Source organism: Lissotriton vulgaris, chromosome 4_1 (assembly GCF_964263255.1).
Source record: "Lissotriton vulgaris chromosome 4_1, aLisVul1.2, whole genome shotgun sequence".
Classification (NCBI taxonomy): domain Eukaryota; kingdom Metazoa; phylum Chordata; class Amphibia; order Caudata; family Salamandridae; genus Lissotriton; species Lissotriton vulgaris.
Window position 1 is genome coordinate 1470252140 of NC_141691.1, and position 25678 is coordinate 1470277817.

At 45.9% G+C, this 25678-nt stretch overlaps 1 protein-coding gene across 1 annotated transcript in view; it reads right to left on the bottom strand.

Moving 5' to 3' along the window:
* Window positions 1–25678, bottom strand: part of LOC147724127 (ethanolaminephosphotransferase 1-like) — a 509957-nt gene that overhangs the window by 200136 nt on the left and 284143 nt on the right. The window contains exon 7 of the mRNA XM_086965725.1: window positions 14396–14444. Within this exon, the coding sequence (XP_086821851.1) occupies window positions 14396–14444 (49 nt within the window). The remainder of the gene's footprint in view (window positions 1–14395; window positions 14445–25678) is intronic.

Genomic DNA, 25678 nt, shown 5'->3' on the forward strand with positions numbered 1-25678 from the left:
GGTATAGCTTGGTTCCAGATGCACAGTAAGCACATGATTCACATCTGGACATACTAGTCACACTTAAGGCCTCAACTGCAACAACACAAATGTGATGGGTGGAATGCTTGAATTAATCTCATTCAATTGCAATCGCTCTTGCCGCATCCCAGTCCATTGTTTTATGCCCACCACTCCACCTCAGTTTGAACCCAGCCATATATAAGTAAGTCTTGACCCTATTTCATTGGGGCCACATTTACATTAAAAAAGAGCCTATCCTCCTTGACAGAGACACAGAACAACAAGTACTATGACCTTTCTAGGTCAATGTCAAAGGTCCACACCACCAGTGTTGGACTGAATTCTGCTTAGAAAAAATGTGTGAGAAACAAATGACACCTCACGGAAACACCACCAACGGAGTAACTGGTATGTAATTTCCAGACAAGCCCCTGTCTCATCATCGGTAGTCACTTGATTCTCAAAGAAAGTAGAAAGAAAGAAAGTGTCCAAAACAAACAACCAAAAACGTGTAACAAACAGTGGAAAGCAGAAGCATCTGCTAGTGACAAACACATAACATAAACAAGTGCATAAAACACAGCAGTCTGGAGGAGACGAAGCGCCTACACGGCGATATCACGAAAGCTCAATGCTAAGTGAAGGCGAGAACTCACATTTGGAGTACCCCTGCATCCTTCTCAACCCCGGGGCGGCTGGTATGAGCAACTAGGCTGACTCTGGTTAACACAGAACGAGTGTCCAAGAGTGGAGTGGCAGCATACAGTGCAGCCCTGATGAAACTGCTTAAATTGATATGGCAGTGAAACATGTCGGCACTGGCACTAGGTAATGGTACGCATGAATAGCTACCAGCCTTTTTATTTGTGCAGCATATAACCATTTCCCTATAAATAAAGTTGGTTAAGGGAACTCTATGCTGTGTTTTATGTACTTGTTTATGTTATGTGTTTGTCACTAGCAGATGCTTCTGCTTTCCACTGTTTGTTACACGATTTTGGTTGTTTGTTTTGGACACTTTCTTTCTTTCTACTTTCTTTGAGAATCAAGTGACTACCGATGATGAGACAGGGGCTTGTCTGGAAAATACATACCAGTTACTCCGTTGGTGGTGTTTCCGTGAGGTGTCATTTGTTTCTCACACATTTTTTCTAAGCAGAATCCAGTCCAACACTGGTGGTGTGGACCTTTGACATTGACCTAGAAAGGTCATAGTACTTGTTGTTCTGTGTCTCTGTCAAGGAGGATAGGCTCTTTTTTTAATGTAAATTTGGGCGGAGTACAGTGAATTGTCCCCTCATAAATTGCAGAGGACAGGAATAGGTAACAGTACATATAGACTGTTCTATTTTTTCAGACACTGATATGCTTTGACGTCCGTGGACTGGGTCTTTTGTTGTAGGACTAAGTTTGCGTGGAGGGCGACCCAGTCCTTTTTCCCTCTGAGCTCCCATTGAGAATTTTGTCCTATTTCAATGGGAACAGTCCAGCCCAGTCTCCCAGAGCAGGTCCTTCCTGAACTGGAACATTAGCAACCCAGGACTGGCTTCACCCTGATTAGGGTTTCTAAGCAGGGTATATCTTGGTTCCAGTGGCACAGGGAGCACGGGTCTCAATTCTGGGTATACCCATCACACTTAGGGCATCAAATGAAGCAATAGTAAGTTGATAGATGGTATGCTTGACTTAATCTTAGTGACGGGCAATCGCTTTTAGCCACACCCCAGTCCATCGTTTTTTGCCCACCATGCCACGTCAGTTTTGACCCAGTCATATACAAATCAGTCTTGACCCTGCTCAGTGGGAACAGTCTAGCCTGTATGTGTCACAGCTCATGACTGCTCCTAGGCCAGGTGCACCACACCGGAGACTATGCATGTTCTATTACTGATGGAGCACCACTTGGTAGATCTTCCAGGGAAACTGTGTTCCCAGCACCTTTGTGCCCTCTCCAACATCAAAAAGGCTCCCTGGGATCCACCCCAGGTGGAGGACTCTGAGTCAGATGCCAGCATATGAAAAGGAGAGCTCAGTAGGTACGTGCCGAAAGGATAGTTGTCAAGAGCAAGGGGCGCACAGACGGATATTAATGCCAAGTACTTTATTTTTGAAAATATTGTTAACAGAGCGCAAACAGAATGTTGAAATGTTTATATGGATGCCATGCAGACATGTACTTTATGCAATGCCATGCGAAATGTTCCATAAAAATTGTTTAAAAAAAAAAAGGCTCCCTGGGACAGCTATGGGTGCATGATCAGGGCCCAGCTCAAGCGATTAGATGGATTGGCACCATCTTTACATTTTTACAACTTTTTAATATGACTACTGCCCCACTACATCGAAACTGATCATGGGATTGCCTTTTGGGAGCAGAAAGGCCCAAGGTTAGTGCCATAGCCCTGCTCTCCTTAAAAAGCTCCATGGCTGAGTCCATTTTATCCTCAAAAAGGTGAATTCTGATGAAATGCGTGCCCTTTAAAGATGCGTGGGTGTTCCACACTGGTGCCCATGGCACATCCTAGGCAATCAGTCATGTCCAGTTCTGAACATATTCCACATTTTGCTGCACCCCAGCCAACCTGATTAGCATGGTCTGAAGGTTGTCCGGAACAGCCAGATAAATGTAAGCCACCGTACCTCAAAGAGCATGGGAATAACGGTCAAGGAGACAGCTGGCATAAACCGGCCTCAAAGGAAGGCTCATGGAGGCAAAATTTATTTTGCCAAAAATCTCTAGCTAATTGGACTCATTATTGGTTGGAGTGGTAGGAAAAGCATTTGGGTTGATCTTGCTGGTGGACACTGCTACCACCAGACTCTCCGGAGTGGGGTGTAGTGTCAGGAAGACTGGGTTGCCAGGTGCAAGGTGATGTTGATGGGGAACCTATCTATTGATGGGGAGCCCAGAACAGGGCTTAGTCAAGGTGCCCAGAGTGTCAGTGAGTGCCTCATTGAATGGTAACAGGGGCTCAGTTGGAGCCTGCCTAGGCTGCAGCGTTTACTTTAGCACATTGGTTTTGACTTCCATTGTCAGCAAATACAAGCCTACCACCTCAGACATCCATCACATCTCTACAGTGAATGATACGCTGTCATCTGTGACAGGCACCAGGGCGAGACACAAGGCCAGTATCAGGGAAATTGTTATGCCCCCTGGCATCCTGAAACTTTTCAGACCGACTGTCTTCCTCAGATCGCAGAACATAATCGCCCCATATGGTCAGGGCAAGATAGCAGAGTCCTATAGGGCACCAAGCAGTCGCTTGCCAGTCTGAGCCACAAGCTACTTTGGTCAAGGTTGTGACAGATTCAATACAGAGTCAGATAGCACTACAGACTGTATATTTTCATCCAACATCAACACTGATACAAGCGGGACCGGGGCAGGGATGGTGCTGAAGCAGGCAGCAGAAGCAACTGAGTCAGTGCTGAACCAAATGCGGATCCAATGGATACAGATGGTGCTGAGGGCAGAGCAGCCAGTGGAAGTCAGACTAGAGGCCCCTGTGGTTCCTTGGGGCCTGAAGGCATGGCGGACGGAGCCGGTAAAGTGCAAAGATCCACAGCATAGCCTCCCTGAAGGATTCTGCTTGCTGCAATGTCACAGATGGATAGGGGAAGTCAGGAAACTTTGGGACTAGACTCAGAATCAGCTCCGATGGAGATCGGGAGCGAAACTGGGAGGTGCGCTGATGGCCTCACATCCTCTCCGTAGTCAAGAGTGGCCCTGAAGTGACAGTTTCCTGCTTGGATTCCTTATGTTTCTTCTTTGACTTCCCAGAAGACTTTGACCGCAACAACGACCTACCATGGGAAGGACTTCAGAAGCAGGATTTTGGCCAGTCATGGTGCAGAGTCTTCTTGTGCTTGGTGAGAGAGTTTAGCTTTGCGACCCTCTGAGTACAGTCAGCTCAGGGCTTGGAGTCGTGGCCCAACCCCAAGCTCCACAAAAAGCCTTCATGCAGGCCTCTCACAGACATCTGTTGGTGACAGTCCCTGCATGGCCTGAACCATTTAGTTTTAGGCAGTGACATTTCCCTTGCGCACTTGATACATTTTGAAGAAAAGTCTGGTTACAGACCATGGAGAAGTTCCGGATCCACGTAGAAAAAAAGGAACTGACGTCTGCCTGCATGGATGGTGATGCCACCTAGTGGTGTGCAGGAGAAGTGCTATGAACGTTTCCATATCTAGTATGAAGTTTAGGGACTATACACAGGTGAGGAATCTGTGGTCAGAAGTATCCATCTGAATATAGCCTTCAGCACAGACCCATCTGCTACTGTAGCGTCAGCCAGCTTATAAATGGTATCTCACTCTGAATTTACAGACGTTATAGACTCATAGTCTATGTCTTTGGAACTCTGACACTGAATCCACACCAATGTGACATCTTTTCATTATCTCTGCCAGACAAGGTTGCAAACCAGTCATCCTAGTTTAGTGGTGGGGGCGATTCTCTATCATGTTTCGCAAACCTAAATCCAAACCTTAAAAAGCCTACAGTGGAGCCAGAGAGGTTTACAGAACTAACTTAAAACAAAATCCTAAACTTACTACTTTTGGTATTCACAGAACGTACTTACTACTTTTGGTATTCACAGAGTGCACTTACTACTTTCGGTATTCACAGACTTTACGTCTGCGATTGGGCCGGAAATTCCGGCCGGGTGCTGGAGATTCCGGCCAGGAGGTGGAGATTCCAGCCCGGTTGTGGAGATTTTGATGTGGCTAAGTATCCGCCACCGGCCGGAATCTCCACCTCCGGGCCGGAATCTCCACCTCCGGGCCGTAATCTCCGCCACCGGACCGGAATCTCCGGCACCCGGCCGGAACCTCAGGCCAGAGTGCGGACGTAAAGTTAGTAGTCGTAAATCCATTCTGTTAATACCAAAAGTAGTAAGTACATTCTGTGAATACCAAAAGTAGTAAGTACCTTCTGTGAAAACCAAAAGTAGTAAGTTTAGGATTTTGTCTTAAGTTAGTTCTGTGAATCGGGCCCGACATGTTTGTCACTTGGTGTGCATCTAATAAGACAGCTCTAACAGAGTAGACTGGAACTCGTCTGTTGTTGGTGGATTTTCTGTTACTGTCACCATCTAGTTGTCATTCTCTAATCATGCCCTACGTCTTTATATGAAAATAGCGAAACTCTGAAATAGTAAGGCAACTGCAAACTAGAATGTGCAAATACTTTCTGGGGCTAAGACATGACCTTAGCCTGCATTCTAGTGCATAGCCAATTATAACAGATGAGACTTCCTTCCCCATTTACAAGGCTGGTTTACAACTACAACCCATGCGATTCGCAAATCAGAGAGTGTTACAACCACAAGATGTTTTCGCTATGTACTAAAACACATTTTTGATGCAGAAAAGCCTTCCTAAATCACAAAAGGAAGTTTAAGACTACTTCCACTTGAAATCACGATAGGGAGTATAAAGGACATTCTCTAATAACTGCAAATCACTATGAGATGTTTCAATAGTTTGTGACCACTTTTGCGGTTCCAAAGCGCTTAAAAGCAACCAGCGCCTGAAGAGAGGTGGTAACTCAGTCTCAAAGGAGATGCTATTCCCACTGGACAACCTCTCCTTTGGGAATTGTGTTGGGCAGTCTTGGTAGGGAAACAGGAGGGAGTTGACATGGGTCCAAGGTATTTTGTTAAATCCTACGTAAAACTAGAAAAAAACTATTCCCTAAAAATGTTCACATCATTCAAAACAGTCTGCAGCTCCTTTACACTTGAACAGTGGTGGTGTTCTAAGAAAATATGGAGGAGCATATTAGCAAGAACCTCGTGAAAATTATCGCCATTTAAGCAGCAGGAAACTGCCGCTAAAACGGCGATAATGGGCTTGCTAATATGCGTTATATAATTCCAATAGAAGCCCTGGTTAGATGTGCAGGACATCTAACGTGGGCTTCTATTGGAATTCTATAACGCATATTAGCAAGCCCATTTTGCCGTTTTAGCGCCAGTTTCCTGCCGCTAAAACAGCGATAAGTTTAACAATATGCCCCGGAGTTTCTAATATGAACAACAGAATATTTCCTGTTTCCGGTGTTTGTCGGGGACGCTTCGTGATTCTGTGAAGCCCCTGATGGCACCTTTCTGACAGTCTAATATCGGCTGCAGGCCTTAATTGATGGCCTATTTTTCGAGGAAAACGTGAGAAATATCTGGTGAACAGTGACTTTAGATGTACACTTGGTGCTGTGATTTTTATGGGGACACTGCCTTAACTGATGTGTGCCAACTTCTCGAGATTGACTTAAGCTGCTGGAAGGGAGTGCATCTTGGCTGACATGCTCCGGTCATATTAAGGATATGCAAACTTTGGATTAGGTCTAATTATATCTTGGATCTTCCTATGGATTACGCCTGAGCGGGAACTCGGAGCATATTCTCGTGATCACTCATCCTGATGCTTGGTTTGATATGCTTTACCTGCGCACTTATATTATCCTGCCCTTTCATATCTTTGAAGGAAGGTGCGCCGCATTTGACTATTCAGTCACCCCGACACAGATTGGGGAATAACTAATGCCCTGAAGAAGTCCACTTCAAGGACGAAACGCGTCAGCTGTGCCGTTGTGAACAAGTGATGCTCATGACCTTGCTTTTATAATGAAAAAGTTTTTGATATTGGAATAAAAAGAAAAACATCTTTTTTAAAAACACAGTTGTTGATGATATACTTCATATTTTGCTCTTTTTGAATAGTAATAAGTGCACCTGTGCTTTTTGTTAAAAAAAACTATTCCCTAAAAATGTTCACATCATTCAAAACAGTGTGCAGCTCCTTTACACTTGAACAGTGGTGGTGTTGTAAGAAAATATGGAGGGGCATATTGGCAAGAACCTTGTGAAAATCATCGCCGTTTTAGAGGCAGGAAACTGCAGCGAAAACGACGATAATGGGCTTGCTAATATGCGTTATAGAATTCCAATAGAAGCCCAGGTTAGATGTGCAGGACATCTAACCCGGGTTTCTATTGGAATTCTATAACGCATATTAGCAAGCCCATTAATTTTAACGAGGTTCTTGCAAATATGCCCCGGAGTTTCTAATATGAACAACAGAATATCAACTACCCGCTACATCATCGAGGTAAACTTACATATCTAACTGCAGATTCGCTAATACTATCTTCACATCTTCTTATCTTGAGGATTTATTTTATCACGACAAGTAGACATGGAGTTAAAAATAATAAATCCATAAGGGCATATCATCAAGGGCCTTATCTTCGCTTTTTTGGCTTTAAAAGCCAAAAAAACGGAGATAATGTTTTTGCCCTATTAACAAGGCAATGCTAACATGCATTAGCGCATGTTAGCAGCCTTGTTACCGACGCCTCACTTTGTATCACTAATGAGGTGCAAAGTGGGCATCACTGGGCAGTACAACCTTGCAAATATCGCTGATGTGCACATCGCAATATTTACAAGGCTGCCCAAGCATTTAAGCAGATGTTAGTTTTTGGAGAAAACCGCTGTTTTCGCCAAAAACTAACGTCTGCTAAAATGCAGACTTACCGATCCCTAACATTGGGGTGGATTATGCTGATACGACCACAGGGTCATATCAGCAAGGTTATTGCCGTTTTGCAGGGAACATCGCTGGAAAACCAGTGATGTTCCCTGCAAAACAGCGAATTCCCCGCTATCGCTGGAATTTTTATCGCCCTGGAGAAACACGTTGTTAATAACGAGCTACCAGGGCGATAAATTCCAGCGATGGACGGCGATAAATAAAAATTAGCTAAGCGCGCTTTGCATTATTTATCGCCGTCCCTAGATAATATTCCCTATTTTTATTATGCACATACCTTGATGATATAGTGGAATTCATTGTTCTGCTGTTCTCATTCTTGTGAGTTAATGATTTTGCCCTTGGAAATCTGACATACAACTGACTGCGTTTGTTTGTTTTTTTGTATATAAAGTCTCCAAGTGCTGTTGCTTCATTGGTGATTAATGTTGAACCGTTGTCTTTCCTGGGTTGACTTTTTGTGTTTCTTTCAAGATCCCATTTTATTGTTCTTCACTTTTGTATATTCCGAGTCCCAATGACTACACTAAGCTAGTGGCTGCCAGCTGTGTCAAAGTAAGAAATATTTACTAGTGAAGATGCAAGTACAAAAGGAGTAAGTTAACATCGAGCAGCAGCAAATACATATGGGCATGGTAAAGTGTTCCTTGAACGATGAACATAAGAGCAATCAATGTTTAATTAGAAATATAGGGGTCTCATCACAAAAAAGTAGTAAAAGTATACTCCGTTTTTTTAAAATCTACATCTGACTGTAGTTTTACAATTTTTGGGAATTCACAGATTTGTCAGTTAATCCAAATAGAAAGCTAGACTTGGGGAAATTACATCCTTTCGTTTTGGAGATACATTCACTCCTGGGGAGGACTTTGCAAGGGGGAACGGATTCCCCAATGCAAATGATCAACTTTGTTTCCCTTTTTCACCATGGGGGAAAAATAAATTCTTGTGGAGAAACCCCATCGCCCGCACCCTCAACAAATCTGGAGGTGATTAATTTCCCTTCCCATCCTGGAAAAGACGGAAGAACACGGCTGAAGTAAAAACCAGGTTGGAAAGGGGGAATAGTAGTAGTTTGTGAATGGCTATAAACTTCTAATGTAAACACAATGCAGAACACACAGAAACGCCTTAAATTGCACCCCTTGAATGGGATTCACAAGTAGTGCTTAATTTGAGCTGGTGTTTTCCAGTGCTCAGAAACCGGCACTTAATTGTGGAAACTGGACCTTATGACAGCTGCAACATTGTGGCGCTGTTTGTATAATTTAGAGGTGAGCAGAACAGCAATTGTTTATTCATTCAGTATTGTAATGATGTACCTTTTCTTCCCCCAATAACTCTCGGAGTCGGGTATCAGCGTTACTGTCTTTATTTAGTAGTAACATACAAGGAGCGCATAGCATGTCCTTCGCCCAGCCTGCTCGCGCTCTAATGCCACGCTACGCACTGATGCCGCACTACGCACCTCGCGCCCCTACGTTGCCGTACGTCACGTAGCCACGTGACGTACCACGTTAGCGCGCTCACTACATATCTCCCCTTTTTCCAACAACTATATGTACAAGTCCTGGCTCATGTCATAGTCTCTGAACCTCGCTGGTGGGACCACCGCCCTGCCCCTTCTCGTCAGTCTTACCGGGGATGGGGCGGTTGTTGCTGCTTCTCCTTGACCACCACCTAGCGCAGCTGCGCTGGTCTCTCTCTGATCTCTGTCCTCTTCAGTCTGCTGCTCCCCACTCGCCTCTTGATCTTCTTGCCTTCTCTCGCCAATGTCTAGATCCTCTCCCCCATACTCACAGGGGTTATCATTGCTGTTCTCTCCTCCTTCATTTCCATTGCCTCTCCAGCGGAGTATTTTGTTGCACCTGGCCATGCGGTCCTGTGACCACACATTGCCGTCACTTAGCAAGGCCGCCCTGCCCTTGACTTCTACTACTTGCAGGGGCTTGCTGTATTTAGTTTCCCCCTTTTTCTGCAATGTGGCCAGTCTTACTCTCACCCATTCTCCTTTCTCCAAAGCTGTGTCCTTCACATTCCTCCGTGCGTCATAATGTTTAGTGTACACCGCTTGTGCTCTCTCCAGGTTGGCTTGCACCACTGCCGGTGACCACTCACTCTTAATTACTCTTTCTTTCCATATTCTGTTGTCCTGAGTGAAGGGCTCCCGGCCTCTAAGGATCTGGAAGGGACTGTAACCAGTGTTCGTGGGCGTTATCCGGTACGCCCACACCATGTGCCAAATCTCTGCTTCCCAGTCTTTGTTGTCTGATATCGCCGCTTGTATCGAGCCCATCACCACTCTATTAAAACGCTCCACCAAGCCATTGCCCGCAGGATGATATATGGACGTGTGTTTTGCCACAATTCTGTTTCTCTGCATGAACTGAGACCATTTCTCAGACCGGAACTGAGGTCCATTGTCACTGAGGACACACTTAGGAATGCCCTCTCTCACGAATGTCTCTGCCATGAAACTCACTATCATTTCCGTGTCCATGGTTTCTTCGATCTTCAATTCCGGCCATTTGGAATAACGATCCATCATTACACATATGTACTTCTGTATTCCTTGTGCGTTTAGCACCGGACCTAGTATGTCTATGGATAGTTCCTCCCATGGGTTTTGCGGAGGGTCTATTTTTCCCAGGGCAGGGCGTAATGGTTTCAGTGTCTTGTCTGCGCCCTGGCACCTTGGACATTCTCGAACGTGTCTTTCTGCCCTCAGGTCCATTCCGGGCCACCAATAATTCTGCTTGGCTCTTAGTTTCAACTTCCCCGCACCCAGGTGGCCTTCGTGTAACATGTCCATTAATCGAGCGATCATTTTTTCCGGAGGTATGACTCTCTCCCCTCTGTAAACAAATACGCCCTGGTCATCCATAGATAGTTCCTCTCTCACTTCGAAGTAGGGGACGAGGCTTCGCCCAGTCTTGCTTTTGTCGGGCCACCCTCGTACAATGTGTGCCTTCACTTCTTCTAGGACGGGGTCCTCTTCGTAGGCCAACTTCCATTCTTGCTTGCTTATGGACGTTTCTAGATCTTCGGTGAGTGCAACCCACTCTTCCGCCGCCTCACCGCATTCTACGTCGGTTTCCATTGCTGCCGCCCGGCTCAGGTAGTCCGCCACCTTGTTCTTATTCCCGGGGATGTGCTCCACATCATATCGGAATTCCATCAATTTGAGCGACATTTTCGAGATCCTCGGCGTTGCATCTGCGTGTCCGCTGGATGTGAGTACCTTGAGCAAGGGCTTGTGGTCGGTCCTCAATCGGAACCTGGTGCCCCACAGGAACTGCCGAAACCGGGACATGGCCCACACCACTGCTAACATTTCTTTTTCGATCACACTGTACTTTTTTTCAGTGTCATTAAGGGTGCGGGATGCAAAGCATATTGTTTCCACTCTCCCCTGGCCGCGGTCCTGCATGAGAACTGCGCCCAGTCCTTTATCACTGGCGTCCGTTGTGAGTATCGTGCTGCCTTGGGGGTCAAACCCTTGCAGAGGGATCGCCCCTGCTACTTCTCTTTTTATCCCCTCAAATTCCTGCTGGGCTTCCTCTGACCACCGGAATTCACTGTTCTCTCTGGTCAGTAACCTCATGTGATGGGTCTTCGAAGCGAAATGTTCTATGAACTTCCCATAATATTCTGCCATGCCCAGGAACGACCTGACCTCTTCTTTGTTGGCCGGTGAGGGTGCGTCGCAGATTGCCTTCACGTTTTCCCTCTTGGGGGTCACTCCTCGTGCACTTATCTCGTGGCCCAAGTACGTCACCTTTTCCATTCCTATGCGGCACTTAGCCCACTCTGCCGTGAGGCCCTTCCTTTCCAGGATACTCAATACCGCTTCTAGTTTCTTGTCATGGTCGGCTTTGTCGCGACCCATCACCAATATGTCATCTTGGAAGTATTGAACTCCCCGGACGTCCTGGAACAACTGGTGCATTAGTTTTTGGAACACCGCAGCCGCCGAGGCTAGCCCGAACGGCATGCGGCGGAATCGATAGCAACCGAAGGGAGTTATGAATGAAGTCAAACTGCGACTCTCCGGGTGCAGTGCGATCTGATGGTACGCCGATGTTAAGTCTATGGTGGAGTACCACTGAATGCCCCTTGTGCTGGCCAGCATTTCTTCTATCCGGGGGAGGGGGAACTTCTCTACCACAATATTTTTGTTCAACTCGCGCAGGTCTACGCATAGACGGACCTTGCCGTTGGGTTTCTTCACCACCACCAACGGCGCCAGCCATTCGGCACAGGTGATCGGTTCGATGATTCCCCTCTTCTCTAGCTGCCGTAGCTCCTCCTTCACGTCTTCCCTCACTGCCAATGGAATGTTCCTCACCTTGTGGGCCACCGGCACTGCTCCTTCTCTCAGTATGATCTTGTGTGCGAATTTGTCGAGCCTTCCTACTGATCCGCCAAAGACCGTTGGGAACCCCTTCATCCACCTGTTCGTGTCCATCTCTTCTTCCGGCTCCGTCATCAATATCTGCTCCTTGCCACCTGGGTCCAGTTTGATCCCCAGGTCTCCTTGGTCGAGCCACCCTAGGACCGAAGGGCCTTTCTCGGAAACGTATAGTTTACACCTGGCCGCCCTGCCCCTGAATTCGAAGTTCAGTCTTCTGCATCCGGCCATGGGGATTCGATCTCCGTTATACGTGACGGGCGTATGTCCATCTTATCCAGCTCGGGGCCCAGTTGCGGAGCAAACTTCTCCTCCCATACCTTCCTTGGAATTATGGTATAGGGTGACCCCGTGTCTGCCACCACTTGGACTTCCACACCCCCTATCTTCATGTCCATGATCGGCTTCATCGTCCTCTTTCCGTCGGTGTCTCGGCTTTGGTTGTTCACGCTCAGAATTTCATCGTAAGTGCAGAGGACAGTGACCACCTCCTCTTCGGTCACCTCGTTTGGCTCCTCCGCTTCCTGGTCCACGTACTTGACTGCGTTTTTGGAGGCCTTCTTCCTGCACACTTTTTCGTAATGGCCGACGATTCCACAAAACATGCATTTGGCGCGAAGCGCGGGGCACTTCCGGTCGTGCGCCTCGTGCGTCCAACTGCCGCACCTGTAGCAAGGTCGTTTATTACTTCCGGCTGGTTTGCCGGCGTGGCCTGGGCTGTTTTGCCATCTGCTCGGGCCCTTATCTGGCTGTTTCCGCGCCTGGTGATCCTTGTGAGTTTCTTCGTTGTCCACTTTGTTCACCACCCCGCTGGGCACGTTCTCTTTCTTCGTGGCCGCTGCACACCTTCGCGCCAGTTCGGCTCTCTTGACTATCACTAGTACGTCCTTGAGCGAGGTGTCTCCTGCAGCCCATAGCTTGTCCTGTACGTTCGTGCACGTGGTGTGCATCACCACCTGGTCTTTTATGAATTCGCTTTCCCAGTTTGCGTACTTGCACGGGGCCGCCAGTTTCCTTAACGCCGCCACATACTCTTCCACTGTTTCCCCGGGTAGTTGTTTCCTTTGTTGGAAGTTAAACCTGTCCACTGAGACGCATACTGAGGGTTTAAAGTGTTCCTCCAGGTCTTCCATTGCGTGAGCATACACGTCGTCGTCCTCCGTCTCTCTCTTCTTAGGTACCAAGCTTTTGTAGATCCTCAGGCCTTCTGGGCCTAGGTTTAGCAGCAGTATGCGTTTCTTCCTCGGCGGTTTGAATTTCTCCTCACTTTCATCTTCCAGCACTTCTATGAAATTATCTATGTACTCCTTCCAGTCCTCCCATTTCATGAGTGGCTCCCCTGGCCTGGGAAGGAACTGGACTGGCGCTATCGCATAACCTGCTTGTGTGGTCATCTTTTCGCCTCTGGATGTGGGCAGTGTATTTTCCAGGCTTCTCGGGCTCCCTGGTGCACTGTCTTGTTCCTCCTTGTTGAGTAAGGGTGGAGTGCTGCTCCTTTCAGCCCTTTCCTGTTCAGGTGGGGTAGCCAGTGCGGTTGCCTGGGGGCCTTGACCGTGGCTGGTCTCCTGCTTCGGGTGTGTGGCGGTTCTCCGCCCTCTTGATCACCGTGCGCCCACAGTGCTCGGCTCCTCGTGCTGTTGGCTGCGTCGCGCTCCTTGTGGTGCCCGGTCAGGGTGTGGTCGCTGTGCGTTCCCTCGGGCCTTCCTCGCTCCCTCAGAGACTCCGCTCCGTTCCGCCGTTCTCCGCGTAGTCTGCGTGGTGGGGGGTCGTGGGTCGTTATCCCACCCTCGTCGCCACTGTAATGATGTACCTTTTCTTCCCCCAATAACTCTCGGAGTCGGGTATCAGCGTTACTGTCTTTATTTAGTAGTAACATACAAGGAGCGCATAGCATGTCCTTCGCCCAGCCTGCTCGCGCGCTAATGCCGCGCTACGCACTGATGCCGCACTACGCACCTCGCGCCCCTACGTTGCCGTACGTCACGTAGTCACGTGACGTACCACGTTAGCGTGCTCACTACAAGTATGCATTCAAAACAACTAATATTTATAGCTTTGAGGGCCTAGAATAGGTTGAATTGACACACTTGTAGCAGTGTGCTGGTTGGTAGTTGTGCAGGTACCGTCACTGACAGCGCTGGCTGGGGTAAATGGGTGGTGCAAGCTGCAGAGACCTCCTGGGTGGAGTCCAGGCACTTTTTTTTTTTTTTATAAATTAAGCACTGACAGTTACAGAGATCCCCACGCTCATGGTCGAGAGTTAATTATGTTTAATAAATGTGTAGTAGTGTACAGCTTCCAGCTTACACGTGCGATTATTAAATGGCTGTAGTTTCCCCATTAATTGGTGCGGTCCCTTTAAAGACTGTGAATGTCACGGTACGTCACTTGTTTACGCGCCACTTGAGACCCACTTACATGAATATGTTGTACATCGTCTGAGGAACGGCAAGAAATATGCTGCAACCTGGAAAGACATAACAGAGAAGTCATAAGAAGTGATTAACAACCGGCATTACATCAAGAGTTGCCCTTGTTTTCGCTTGAGCTATAGTTTGTGCTTAAACGGTTTTTCAAGATGGCGCAGCATGACGTAATTTGTAAACCTTGCATTCCAAGATCCTCTAAAATAAAAGAGGCGCACAGTAGTAACCCAAGCTAAAATTAGCAGCCCCGTGCCAGCTTTTCATTATGAGATATTACAGAACGCTGCCTCCAGAGGTTAAAGTCTAAAATACCGGTTCAGCCATGTTGGTCTGCATTTTAGTTTATATTTGGGGAGCTAATACTAATGGATAAAACAGTGGTGGGAGAAAAAATACAACACAACAAAGAGCTTGTTCTGTTTTGTTTCACTCAATGCTATTTTGATATTATACATGGAACTGCGGGGCCAGATCTGGCGCGTGAAATGTGATCGACAATATGTGCACCAGAGCATGCTGCAAGGACATGGAAACTTCCGGAAGCCCAGGTAAGAAGTATATTAGGCCTCTTTTACCTTATTACAATTCCAGATGCAGACGACACACTCAGTAAATGCCAAGGGCCTCATTTATGAAAACTGTTGCATTATTGCATGAAAACAGTGATGTAACAGTTTTCACTGCACCCTCCTTACGGCATGATGGACGCACCGCATTTAATGTACGGCGCTCCATGTCACAAGGAGTTACAGATACTTCAGTAATTCTGATGTATCTGTAGGCGTAAAAGTGGCGCATTACGGGGTTGTATCTAAAAACAGACGCAACTCCAGCAATGTGTCCTTTCACATGGGTCAAACCCCACGTGAAAGTGCCTGCATCAGTCTTACGCCTGCTGTGAGGCAGGCGTAAAATTGACACAGTAGCATCCTAGAAGTGGCGCACTGAAATCTTATAGATTTCAATGCACCATTTCTACTAAGCTTTTTGCGGGGTAACGTCCACCCTGCATACATTATACCTGCCGCAGGTATAATGTGGCGCTGGGGTTTACGAAGTGACACATCTGCCTAGATGTGTCACTTTATAAATAGGATGCAACATGGTGCATTTTATAAGCCCCCGGTGTGGCACAAAAAGGGATGCAATGGCGGCATAAACGGGTCGCTAGGCCTCATAAATAAGGCCCCAAGAGTGCTGGAATCTGTATTTACCAGGTGCCTAACTTGTGGTGCGCCATTCAATTTTTCAGACTGTGGCATTAGGTGCTAATTGGTCGCAATTCCCTCTGTTATGTTATGCAGATTTGTAAAGCGCACTATCACCCGGGAGGGTATCCTGGTGCTGTTCCATGGTGCACAAACTCAAGATGTGCACTATTTGTCTCCATAAATTGTGCCAGCTTTTAACCCCTTCGATGCTGTTGACGGAACGGTTCCGTCATGCACGTCGGGTGAGCTGTGCGGATGACGGAACCGTTCCGTCATGACTCCGCCCGCGCAAGGCGGAGTCAGCATGGGCGGGGAATTCGCGCCGCAGCGATGCGGTTAAACAGCCAAAGCATGCGGGCAAAATACTTGGAGAAGTGTCCAAGTTGTATCCCAGATTCTAATGCAAACCAGATTTTGCACCCAAAGAGAGAACAGCGCCCAGATGCAATTGAGGCCCCCCGGACGGCATTACTCACAAGGGGACCTGGCCGAGGACCAGAAGGGTCTAACGCTATCAGATTCCGCGGACCCCCTAATAGATGGTGTAGAGGAGCCTTCTAGCTCCCACTAAAGAAAAGCATGAAGGGTTCATTTAGTGTTTCTAATACCGCACAGCACGGTTTTGTGCCAGACAAATCACTCTAAGCCCACGTCTTGGACAAAACGGGGACAAGCACAGTTCGTTTGTTCTGTGCCCTCTTCATATTGTGGATAACAGTTCTGAGAGCTGTCCTCATCCTCAAGCACTACACTTCTCTGAGACCTAGAAATCCCTTACTACCTCTATACATAACTCACTGCGGAACCCAGTGAACAACACAACACATGTATGATATTGTTTATTTTAGTTGTTTTATATTTACTGGTGATGGTGACTCCCTAGGCAAGGATCAATCTTCTCTTAATGAAAAAAGAAACTACCCATTGGCATCAATAACTAAGGGTGCCAGTCCCCCTTTTCATGTGATGGTCAGTTCAGCGGTCTGTATTTCAGAACTCGTCTGCCACAGTTAAGACTGTACAGTGGCAGGTGCATTCATAGGTCTGGGGCACTGGGAAGTGGCTGGACAAACCAGGAGATAACTCCAGAATGGCTTGGGCTATCAATACAATTCCACCTGCTCTGGAATCAAAATGGCATCCCAGTGGGTTTTAGGCCAGGGTTAAGCTGGGGAACCCTCAAGACCACGGGGGCAACAAAAGGTAACAATACAGTTCCCCATGTCCAGGAAGGATCAGTGACTAAGCAGGGTAGGGACAGGGGATATAGTGAACTTCTCCTAATCCCAGATGTCATTGCGGAGTTGATTTTTGGCCTGGTCAGCTGGTTGAAGACGCCCCTGTCTCTCTCTCTGGCAGTGGCAGTCCATCTGTCCCACACGGCGGGACTCTGTGCTTTACAAGAGGGGAATCACTGCTCCATGCAGTCAAAGTCTAGTTGTTCCTCAGGCAGGTAAGTAAGCCTGCCTCAAAATACAGTTCAGGAACAGGAACAGGAATCACTTTTTAAGTTGTTTCATAAAACAAAATGTGAAAGCCAACCTGTTGATACAACAATGCACCCTTGCGACATCCCTGTATCACTTCAGTGCATCCGCTACACAAGATCAAGCAGGGTCTGTGCTACAACACATCTGTATTATTAACAATCATGAGCACCTGCTACTTGCAAAATTATATCCCTCAATACAGTGGGAATATTCATTCAAAAGGCTCAACAGCCTGACGTGGCCTGCAACACAATACAGACGATCAGATTGATGTACAAGGACTCTGGAGTAAGGGAAAATCAAAAAGAAGATCATGCCAGCTGAATGGGTGGTACAGAGGGACAAAACCTCAATGCACCATTTTCAGAGTGCAATCTGCATTCTCCATATGGCACCTAGATTACATACTATATGGTAGCGTAAGTCTACCTATGAACAGGGGCTAATTTACTTTCACTGATTTGCATCTTTTCTCAAATTCTGATGTTTCTGGTTTATTTACTGTGACTGATCCCAGCTACCTTGGGTATTCCCCTAGTTGTTTACTTCTTATACCTTTGGATTGTTGCCCTAGGTTGTGGTCTCATTCATGCTGGCCAGGCATTAGCTTTGTATGCATTGTTCATTTGCTATTCCCTTGAGGCCCTGTGTGCAGGCCGTGAGACATCAAGCCTAAAACTACCTTAATATACCACAGGACTCATTTATGAGGCCCTTACACCGCCATTGCGTCGCTTTTTGTGTCTCTTCGGCGGTGTAAAAAATGCACCACCACCGGCATAGCTAGAGCTTGTGGCGCAATGGGGCTATCCCTCAGATTGACGCCCCTTGGGGGGGTGCTGGGGAAAAAGGACGGGAAACACTTAAAATATGGGTGTAATTTCTGGTATTCATATGACTTTCCTTCATCTTTATTGAGTGATCTTAATTTTTGCCCGTGAGAAAGTGTTACTCCTAGACGTTGAAATGTCACTCAGTATTACAATGAAATTCTGAAAGTGCCACACATAGCAATCTGAAACTTTGGCAGCTATGTATGAGCCACAGACTCAGTCCCCCACCCCTCTGAACCTGCTGCTGCCTCCTCTTACCTCACTCGCTCCAGGCAGGGTCTCTATGGCAGGCACGGGTGGTTCGGTTCGAACGTTGTTCCCCTAATGACTTCTGCTGTACTGTGTCTGCAGTGCAGCAGCCAGACTCTCAATCCAGAGAGCCAGCAAAACGACGCCCAAAGCTGCAAGCACCAAGGCAGAATTGACTCCTCACGAGAGCGTAGTGGTGAAGCGCGTAATGCGTCACTGCTACGTTCTAATCGCGAGGGCTGGCCAAAATGTCACTACAGGGCCGTCATTGGTAGCACTCGCGCTCGCGCGCACGCTACAACAAAATTGACGGCCCTGGAGGCTGGGACGGGGGGGGGGAGGCAGGCGGGGGGGGGGGGGGGGGAAACGGTCGAGGAGTCCAAGGATGCGCTTTTGGCAATTTAATTGAAAGCACCGCCTGCAGACTGCAGTGCTTTCAATTAAATTGCCAAAAACTAAGTCCCAAGTTTGTGTTGTGTGCACTCACTGTGCAGCCGTCAGGTCAGGTGCGTGCATGCACGCCACTACTCGCAGCGCAGCATTGCACTTTTAAACTGGGCGGCCGTGGCACTAGAGGCCCGTTGCGGCCGCGGCCGCCTTTATAATTTATTTGGGGACACTGTGTTCGTTCCCAAATGAATTATAAAGGCCGCCGCGGCCGCAAAGGGCCTTCAGTGCAGCGCAGCTGCAGCCGCCTCAAAAATAGTGCCGCCTGGGGTGGACCGCCCCCGCGCCCCCCCCAGCTACGTCACTGTGCACCACACTGCACCATATTTTAAAAGTGACGCATCTAGGCAGATGCATCACTTTGTAAACCCCTGCGCTACATTATACCTGCAACAGGTATAATGTATGCAGGCAGGGTGGGCGTGCCGACACAGAGAAGCCTAGTTGAAGTGGGGCAGTGAAATCAATGAGATTTCACTGCAACACTTCTACGGCGTCACTGCGTCCAATCCTTACAATTGCTTGAAGCAGGCGTACGGTGTGACGCAGGCCATTTCACATGGGACTTGCCCCAAGTCAAATGACACATTGCTGGAGTTGCATCTGTTTCCAGACACAGTCCAGCAATGCGCCATTTTTGCGCCAACCGACACTTCAGGATATCTGACATACCTGTAAATCCTTGTGACATGGAGTGCCACACAGTAAATACGGCGCATCCATGGTTTCGCAAGGATGGCGCACTGAAAAGTGTTGCATCGCTGTTTCACCCCTAGCGGTGCAACACTTCCCATAAACAAAGCCTAATTCGGTGTGAATCACCTAAGAATGGAAACCCTTTCACCTTTATTGAATTAAAGCTAATCTAATGTCCTTGAATTATAAGAAAGTAATTCCTATCTTGCACTGCGCATTACACGAAGCTCGCGGAGTTCCGAAAAACTCCGCTCTGCAAAGCGGTTTTTTTTTCTCGCTCGCGTTTGTCAACGTAAAGTTGCCGACCGCAAGCGAGGAAAATGAACCTCCTGGTGAGATTTTTCCTCGTTCGCGATCGTCAACATCAAGTTGGCGAGTGCGAGCAGGGAAAATAAACATCCCGGTGAGATTTCTCAACTCGGGGTGGTCAGGTTTCTCATTGCTCGCGTTGAGAAACTGCCCGCTCTCGTTGAGAAAGCTGCCGCTCGAGTAAAAATCTACTCGAGCTGTAGAAAAGGAAAGAAGGGACAGCTTGCGCTGTGCAAAGTTGCCGTTCGCAATGATTGCACAGTGCGGACAAGCATCCGCATCGTACAATCACAGCGAATGGCATTTTTCTATGGAACTCCGCCGCTTGCGGTGGTCCGCGTAGTGCGGCAGAGTTTTTTTGCCACTATGCGGAGTTCCGGATAGTGCAACTCCGTGATCTCCGCCCAGGGTTATCCAAATGTTTCAGAATCACAATTAAATTATGAGTTTTATGTCAATACTCCAACCCCACATATATGGAAAGTTTCGCGGATGGCTATCAGTTTTCAGCTTTTCTTTGATTTCCAATAAATTAATATTTTCCTACTGATTCCAATAGGGTAGTTTGTCGTTGGTTTTCTTATATTGAACCCGTTATCGCTCTACTTAATTTTTGTGGCATATTTCTTATTACATTTTTATATCTGTAACTAAACTTTTCCTGCACTTTGAAGATATTTTCTTCTTTAGCTGTGGTGTTTTTCATTAGTTTGCTACTCCCAGCACCTCACACGTTTCTCTAGACCATACTTTAGTAGTCTGGCGAAGCCACCAAACACGAAGGAGGGTAACCCTTTAGAAAACATGTTTGTCTTAGTAGGTCCTTCTATGTAGGCAATGTGAGAGTTCATTCACAGCGAACATGAAGATTGTTGGGGTTCTCACACAAGCCTTACAAATTGAATGCACTGTTGTTTTTGCTTACTCTCGCAAATTACAAAATGTAGCTACTTAATATTAGATATTTTGTATTCTCTGTGATCTTTAACCAAAAGCAAACTGGTTCCCCTGGAAATTGCTAAGCATGTTCCAGAACTGACGTCCCAACCTACTGACAGGTTACTGCCAGGCCGTAGTATCAGGTACCTGGATAATGCCATGTGATGGTTGGATCTAGGGGTGATGTTGCAGCGAGACATTTTTCTTCTACAGTGATGTCACAATACAAAAGTCTGTTTCCTGGAGTGATTTCACTAACAACTGGTTTCTGGAGTGATAACCACAGGCTGACAAAGAGTTCCACAGAAAATGTCACAGTGTGGTTTCAGGTGTCATATTCAAGAACTTGCCTTCAGACTATGACACCCTTCCAGGGACTTGGCTGCAGACTGAGATATCACTCTAGACACTGGACCTCAGACTGACATCAGTTCATGATCTAATATCCGACTGTTATATCGCTCAAGGACAGAGATCTCCAAAGTTGGTCCTGGAGAGCCAGACCCATGCCAGATTTCAAGACAACTACATTTATCTAAATGGGGATATACAAAAAAACTGGCATGGATCCGGCCCTCCTGGATCAACTTTGGAGAACCCTGCTCTAGGAAGCTGACTTTGGACTGTGTATCACTCCAGGAACCGGAATGAAGACTGTTACCTCACTCCTGAAATCGGACCTCAGATTATGATTTAAATTATAAATGTGATACAAGGCTGTGACCGTCCAGGAACATGATCTAAGACTACGGGCCTGATTATGACTTTGGCAGTCTTCCCGTTGGACTGTTTCAGTGGTTGTCCAAGGGAGATCGCCACATCATCAGTATTCCCACCCACCACATTATAACAGTAATCCTGGGCTGGGGGTGCTACGGTGGCAGTGTCATGGTGGCGGGAATGTTTGGCTCATAGGAGAGCCTAAAAAGCATACCGCCGCTGTGACAGCGCCTCCAGCACATCTGTGCACAGTGTGGTATGCACCATGTCAGGCCTGCCACACAGTGCAAGTACAACTGTGCACTTTTGAGAGGGCACATTATGTGCCGCCCCTTTACATGCCTTTCCGCCAAGCATTTCCTGGCAAGGTCCCACCTGCTTTTCTCACTGTGGGATCCTGGATCCTGATGGTGGTGGCAGTCTTGTTGCAGTCCCACCGTCACTATCGTAATCGGACGCCTGATGTGATGGCGGCAGTCGGACAGCCATCCACAGGTACACGGTAGTCCCAGGACCGATCTACTTGTAATTAGGCCCTATGTCTTTATTCCTACAATCTGGCATTAGACTGGTACCTAAGCTTAGGCACATTTTGGGACAGAGTTTTAGGGAAGCCAGCATGCAAAAGAAGAGCAAAATCAGGAATAAAGATGCGCAGAATCTTTTATTTGGGCGGGTTTATTTGCCAACATTTTCGCCGGAATACGTGAGGTGCTACTCAAGTTTGTTCTGCTTTCACTGATCTTTACAATGTACAGTAAATACGCTAATGTTTTGATCATATTGCACCTATGTAAAAGTGAGTGTGTGTTTGTCTATGAAGAAAAAATTGAAGGAAATAGTCTTCGTCATCTTTAAAAAAATACAACTTTATATTAATTGCTTTAATATTTTTGGGGATTAATGCACGCAATTTCACCTCAGAGCCAGGTCTCTCAACAACACTATTCCTTTGATATCAGCCACCCCCGTTCTTTTGTTTTGCATCTAAGTACTCTGAGAGTTTTTCAGATATCAAGCATTAAGTGGTGTCCGACTTCAACATCAAGGATGGCTTCAGGGCAGCTTTCAATGCCAGACACAGAAGTTTTTTTGATGTTGATTTTGGCTGCAAGTGCAGTTTTTCAGATCCTCAGGACTGAGGTGGGCGTGACGTGTGAGATGTTTCGGTGTCTTTATGTGCGGTCTTTACTGCCATCAACCCATCCTCTCAAGTCCGGGGTGGCCAAGCCGGAAGAGCAAAACCCAAAGGTTTTTGCTATTTTCAGCTTGACTCAGGGATCACAGCCCAATTCCCATAACGGTGGAACTCTTTATCCATGGAAGGGCGTTTGGGGGCTTAAGGCTGACCTTGCAGGGCCTTTATTTTGTGGATCTCTGTAACCCACAAATAAATGACGTTTTTGTTCAAAAGAATGTTCTATGATCGCACACCCCACATTGGTCTTGTGTCAGGATGTACTCATACTGCCCTTTACATGCCCTTTCCTAACTTATTTTTGGACTAAAGGACCGAGTAATTCATTTGGTCAGAACTTAAGTATAGTTTTAAAAATCTGCACAAAAACTGGCAGACATTTATAATGTTCAGCTATTAGTGCACACTAACAAGGTGGGGGTTCCAAAAAGTGTTCAAAAAACGAATACATATTATACCAATTCACTAATCAGCCCGAAATTTGGCAAATGTTTAGCTTGTTTATTTTACTCTTGATAAGTTTCATGCAGATCAAAGGAGAACCAATGTGTCATGTTCAGCTTACTTTTAATATATTGAGTTTCATGCAAGTCCGTCGAGCAGGGGTGGGGTTCAATAGGGGCCAATGGTCAAAAAAGTGTTTACCTGTAAATAACATTGGCACTGGTTAATGCATCAGCATGATATTGATAGGCTGTTAGCAAGTTGAGCCCAGTGCAGCAATCTCCCATTTCAGGCAGACATGATGAAGAGGAAGTCAAAAATTATTTTATTTGCTAATATCTTTGGTGCCATATAACAGGCCGGTATCAAGTTTGGCAAAAGCTTAGGCAGGTTGACATGGAGCGATATCCAAGATCCAGTTTCATTTGATGATGAAAGCATTAATCCATTTAAAGAACTGAAGGAGAGTTTGTATCATGCACATGCACTTGGAATGCCTGATTTGATGTTTTCCTGTTCTTTCATGAAAGAAATAGATGTGTACTTTCGATTATTATACAGAAACACAGAGATTTAATGTACCCATTGGCCTATCTCACTGCTGTATTGGATCCAGTAGCTGTAAGTCTTCCAGGTTATTTGAAATTAGTTGCAGCTGTTTTGAGAGTATTAAGGATCATTTATATAACCAGTTAAAGATTGTGGAGGAAAACTCCCAAAGACAAGCAAAGATAATGGCATCTACTCATTGATGGCTGTTTAATAAAGTTTATTAATGTGTTTAAGTGATTATTTAAAAATAATCAGAGGAGGGAGGTTGTTAAAGCTTTTTCTAAATGTGCAATTTTAGATGACAAATATTTTGTGAATACTTATGATATGTATTATTAACATGGCAATAACCAATGAATTAATAATGTTGCACTTAAAACAATTTAGGCTAACTGTTTAGAAGTGTATTTATTAACCAAGGTCAGTTATGCCACATTTTGGTAGGGAGTAGGGACACCATGGGCCCGATGTAGGTGGCAAATACCGGTCGGAAACGGCCGAATTCGGCCGTTTCCGACCGGTATTTGGCATCTTGAGATGTAGGGGGCCAGATTTTACAGATTCTGTAAATTTACCGAATCGGTAAATTTACAGAATCTGTAAAATACCGAATTGGTATTTTTACCAATTCGGTAATTCCCAGATGTAGGTGGGACTCTTATGAGTCCCAAAGGCCTTACTAATTCGGTATTTTACCACCCAATCCAATTGGGTGTTAAAATACCGAATTCAGGTGTGCAGGCACATGTGTGCATGCACACCTAGCCATGTGACAGACAGACATGCCCTTAGGGCATGTTTGTGTGCCACATGGCGCACATGCCTATTTTTAGAGTGCCAGAGGGTGTCAAAGTGACACCCCCTGCACTCTTGCAAAATTCGGTATTTACCGTATTGCCCATTGATTCCTATGGGCTTTAAGGCCCATAGGAATCAATGGGCAATACCGATTCGGTATTTACAGATTAGGTAAATACTGAATCTTAACGATTCGGTATTTACAGAATCTGTAATACCTACATCTCCCCCTTCATATTTACCGATTCTTAAATACCGAATCGATAAAATTCGGTATTTAAGAGTCGGTAAATATGAATTACCTACATCTGGCCCCACGTTATTAAATTGGATGCTGTGTCTGTTATTTTGTTCATCTTGATCCTGCTCATCACCCTTCCCAATCAATGTTCCCTTATGAGCTTCCTCTCCCCACAATTTTCATGGAGGACAGGACACTGTGACGTAATTGGTTATTTTCCTTTAGGAGCATGTATTGTTAATGTAACTTTTCTATCGTATTCCTAATGTAATTGCTGAAGGGCATTTCTGCTAGAAGTTCCGATGCAGACATGCTAGTACACTAGTGTATGAGTCTATGCTTGGGAATGTTTCATATTGTGTTGTACATCTCCGGACTGCTATTGTTGTAGAAGCTAATGGAAGATTTCCTCTACCTTATAAAAGGGTGAGTGTTATAACAATTGTAATTATGATCTTCCATCTGATGTGTCCAATATATACTATCGCAATTAATGCCATGCTGAATTTGGAGTTTTGCTTATTATTTATGCCTAAAATGTGCATGAAAACACTCTTGGTTTTGAGGGTATAGAGTCAAAATATCGAGTTTTTATTATCGACTAGACATAATATCGAGTTAAAAATATAGAATAGACATATTATCGACTAGACATAATATAGACTACCAAAATATTGACTAGAAAATTTTAATATCGGTTAGAATGGACATATTATCGAATCAAAAATATAGAATGGACTTAATATCGACTAGACAGAATATAGACAACAAAAATATCGAATTTAAGGTAAGTTAATATTAATTTTTAATTTTTGTGTAATATAATTCTATGTCAGGACCGGAGGCTTCAGATTATGCTATATCTTCCTTCGCTTTATTAACATAAAGACTCCACAGCAGCTTAGGAAAAGATATGATAAGAACAAAAAATGCTTTAAACATAAAGCATTGACGTAATGTTCAACAAATCAAACAACAACTCCCAAGAGTCTCTTTGTATAACGATAGTCCATAGTCCTTCCACTCTGTCCATCATCACTATAAAACCGGACTTCTCATCTTCTTCCCCCTCTTTCTTCGCTGCTCCCGCAGCCAGATAAGTGCTTTCCTATTTTTTCCGTTTTCAATGTTACTGATTGTATTGTGTA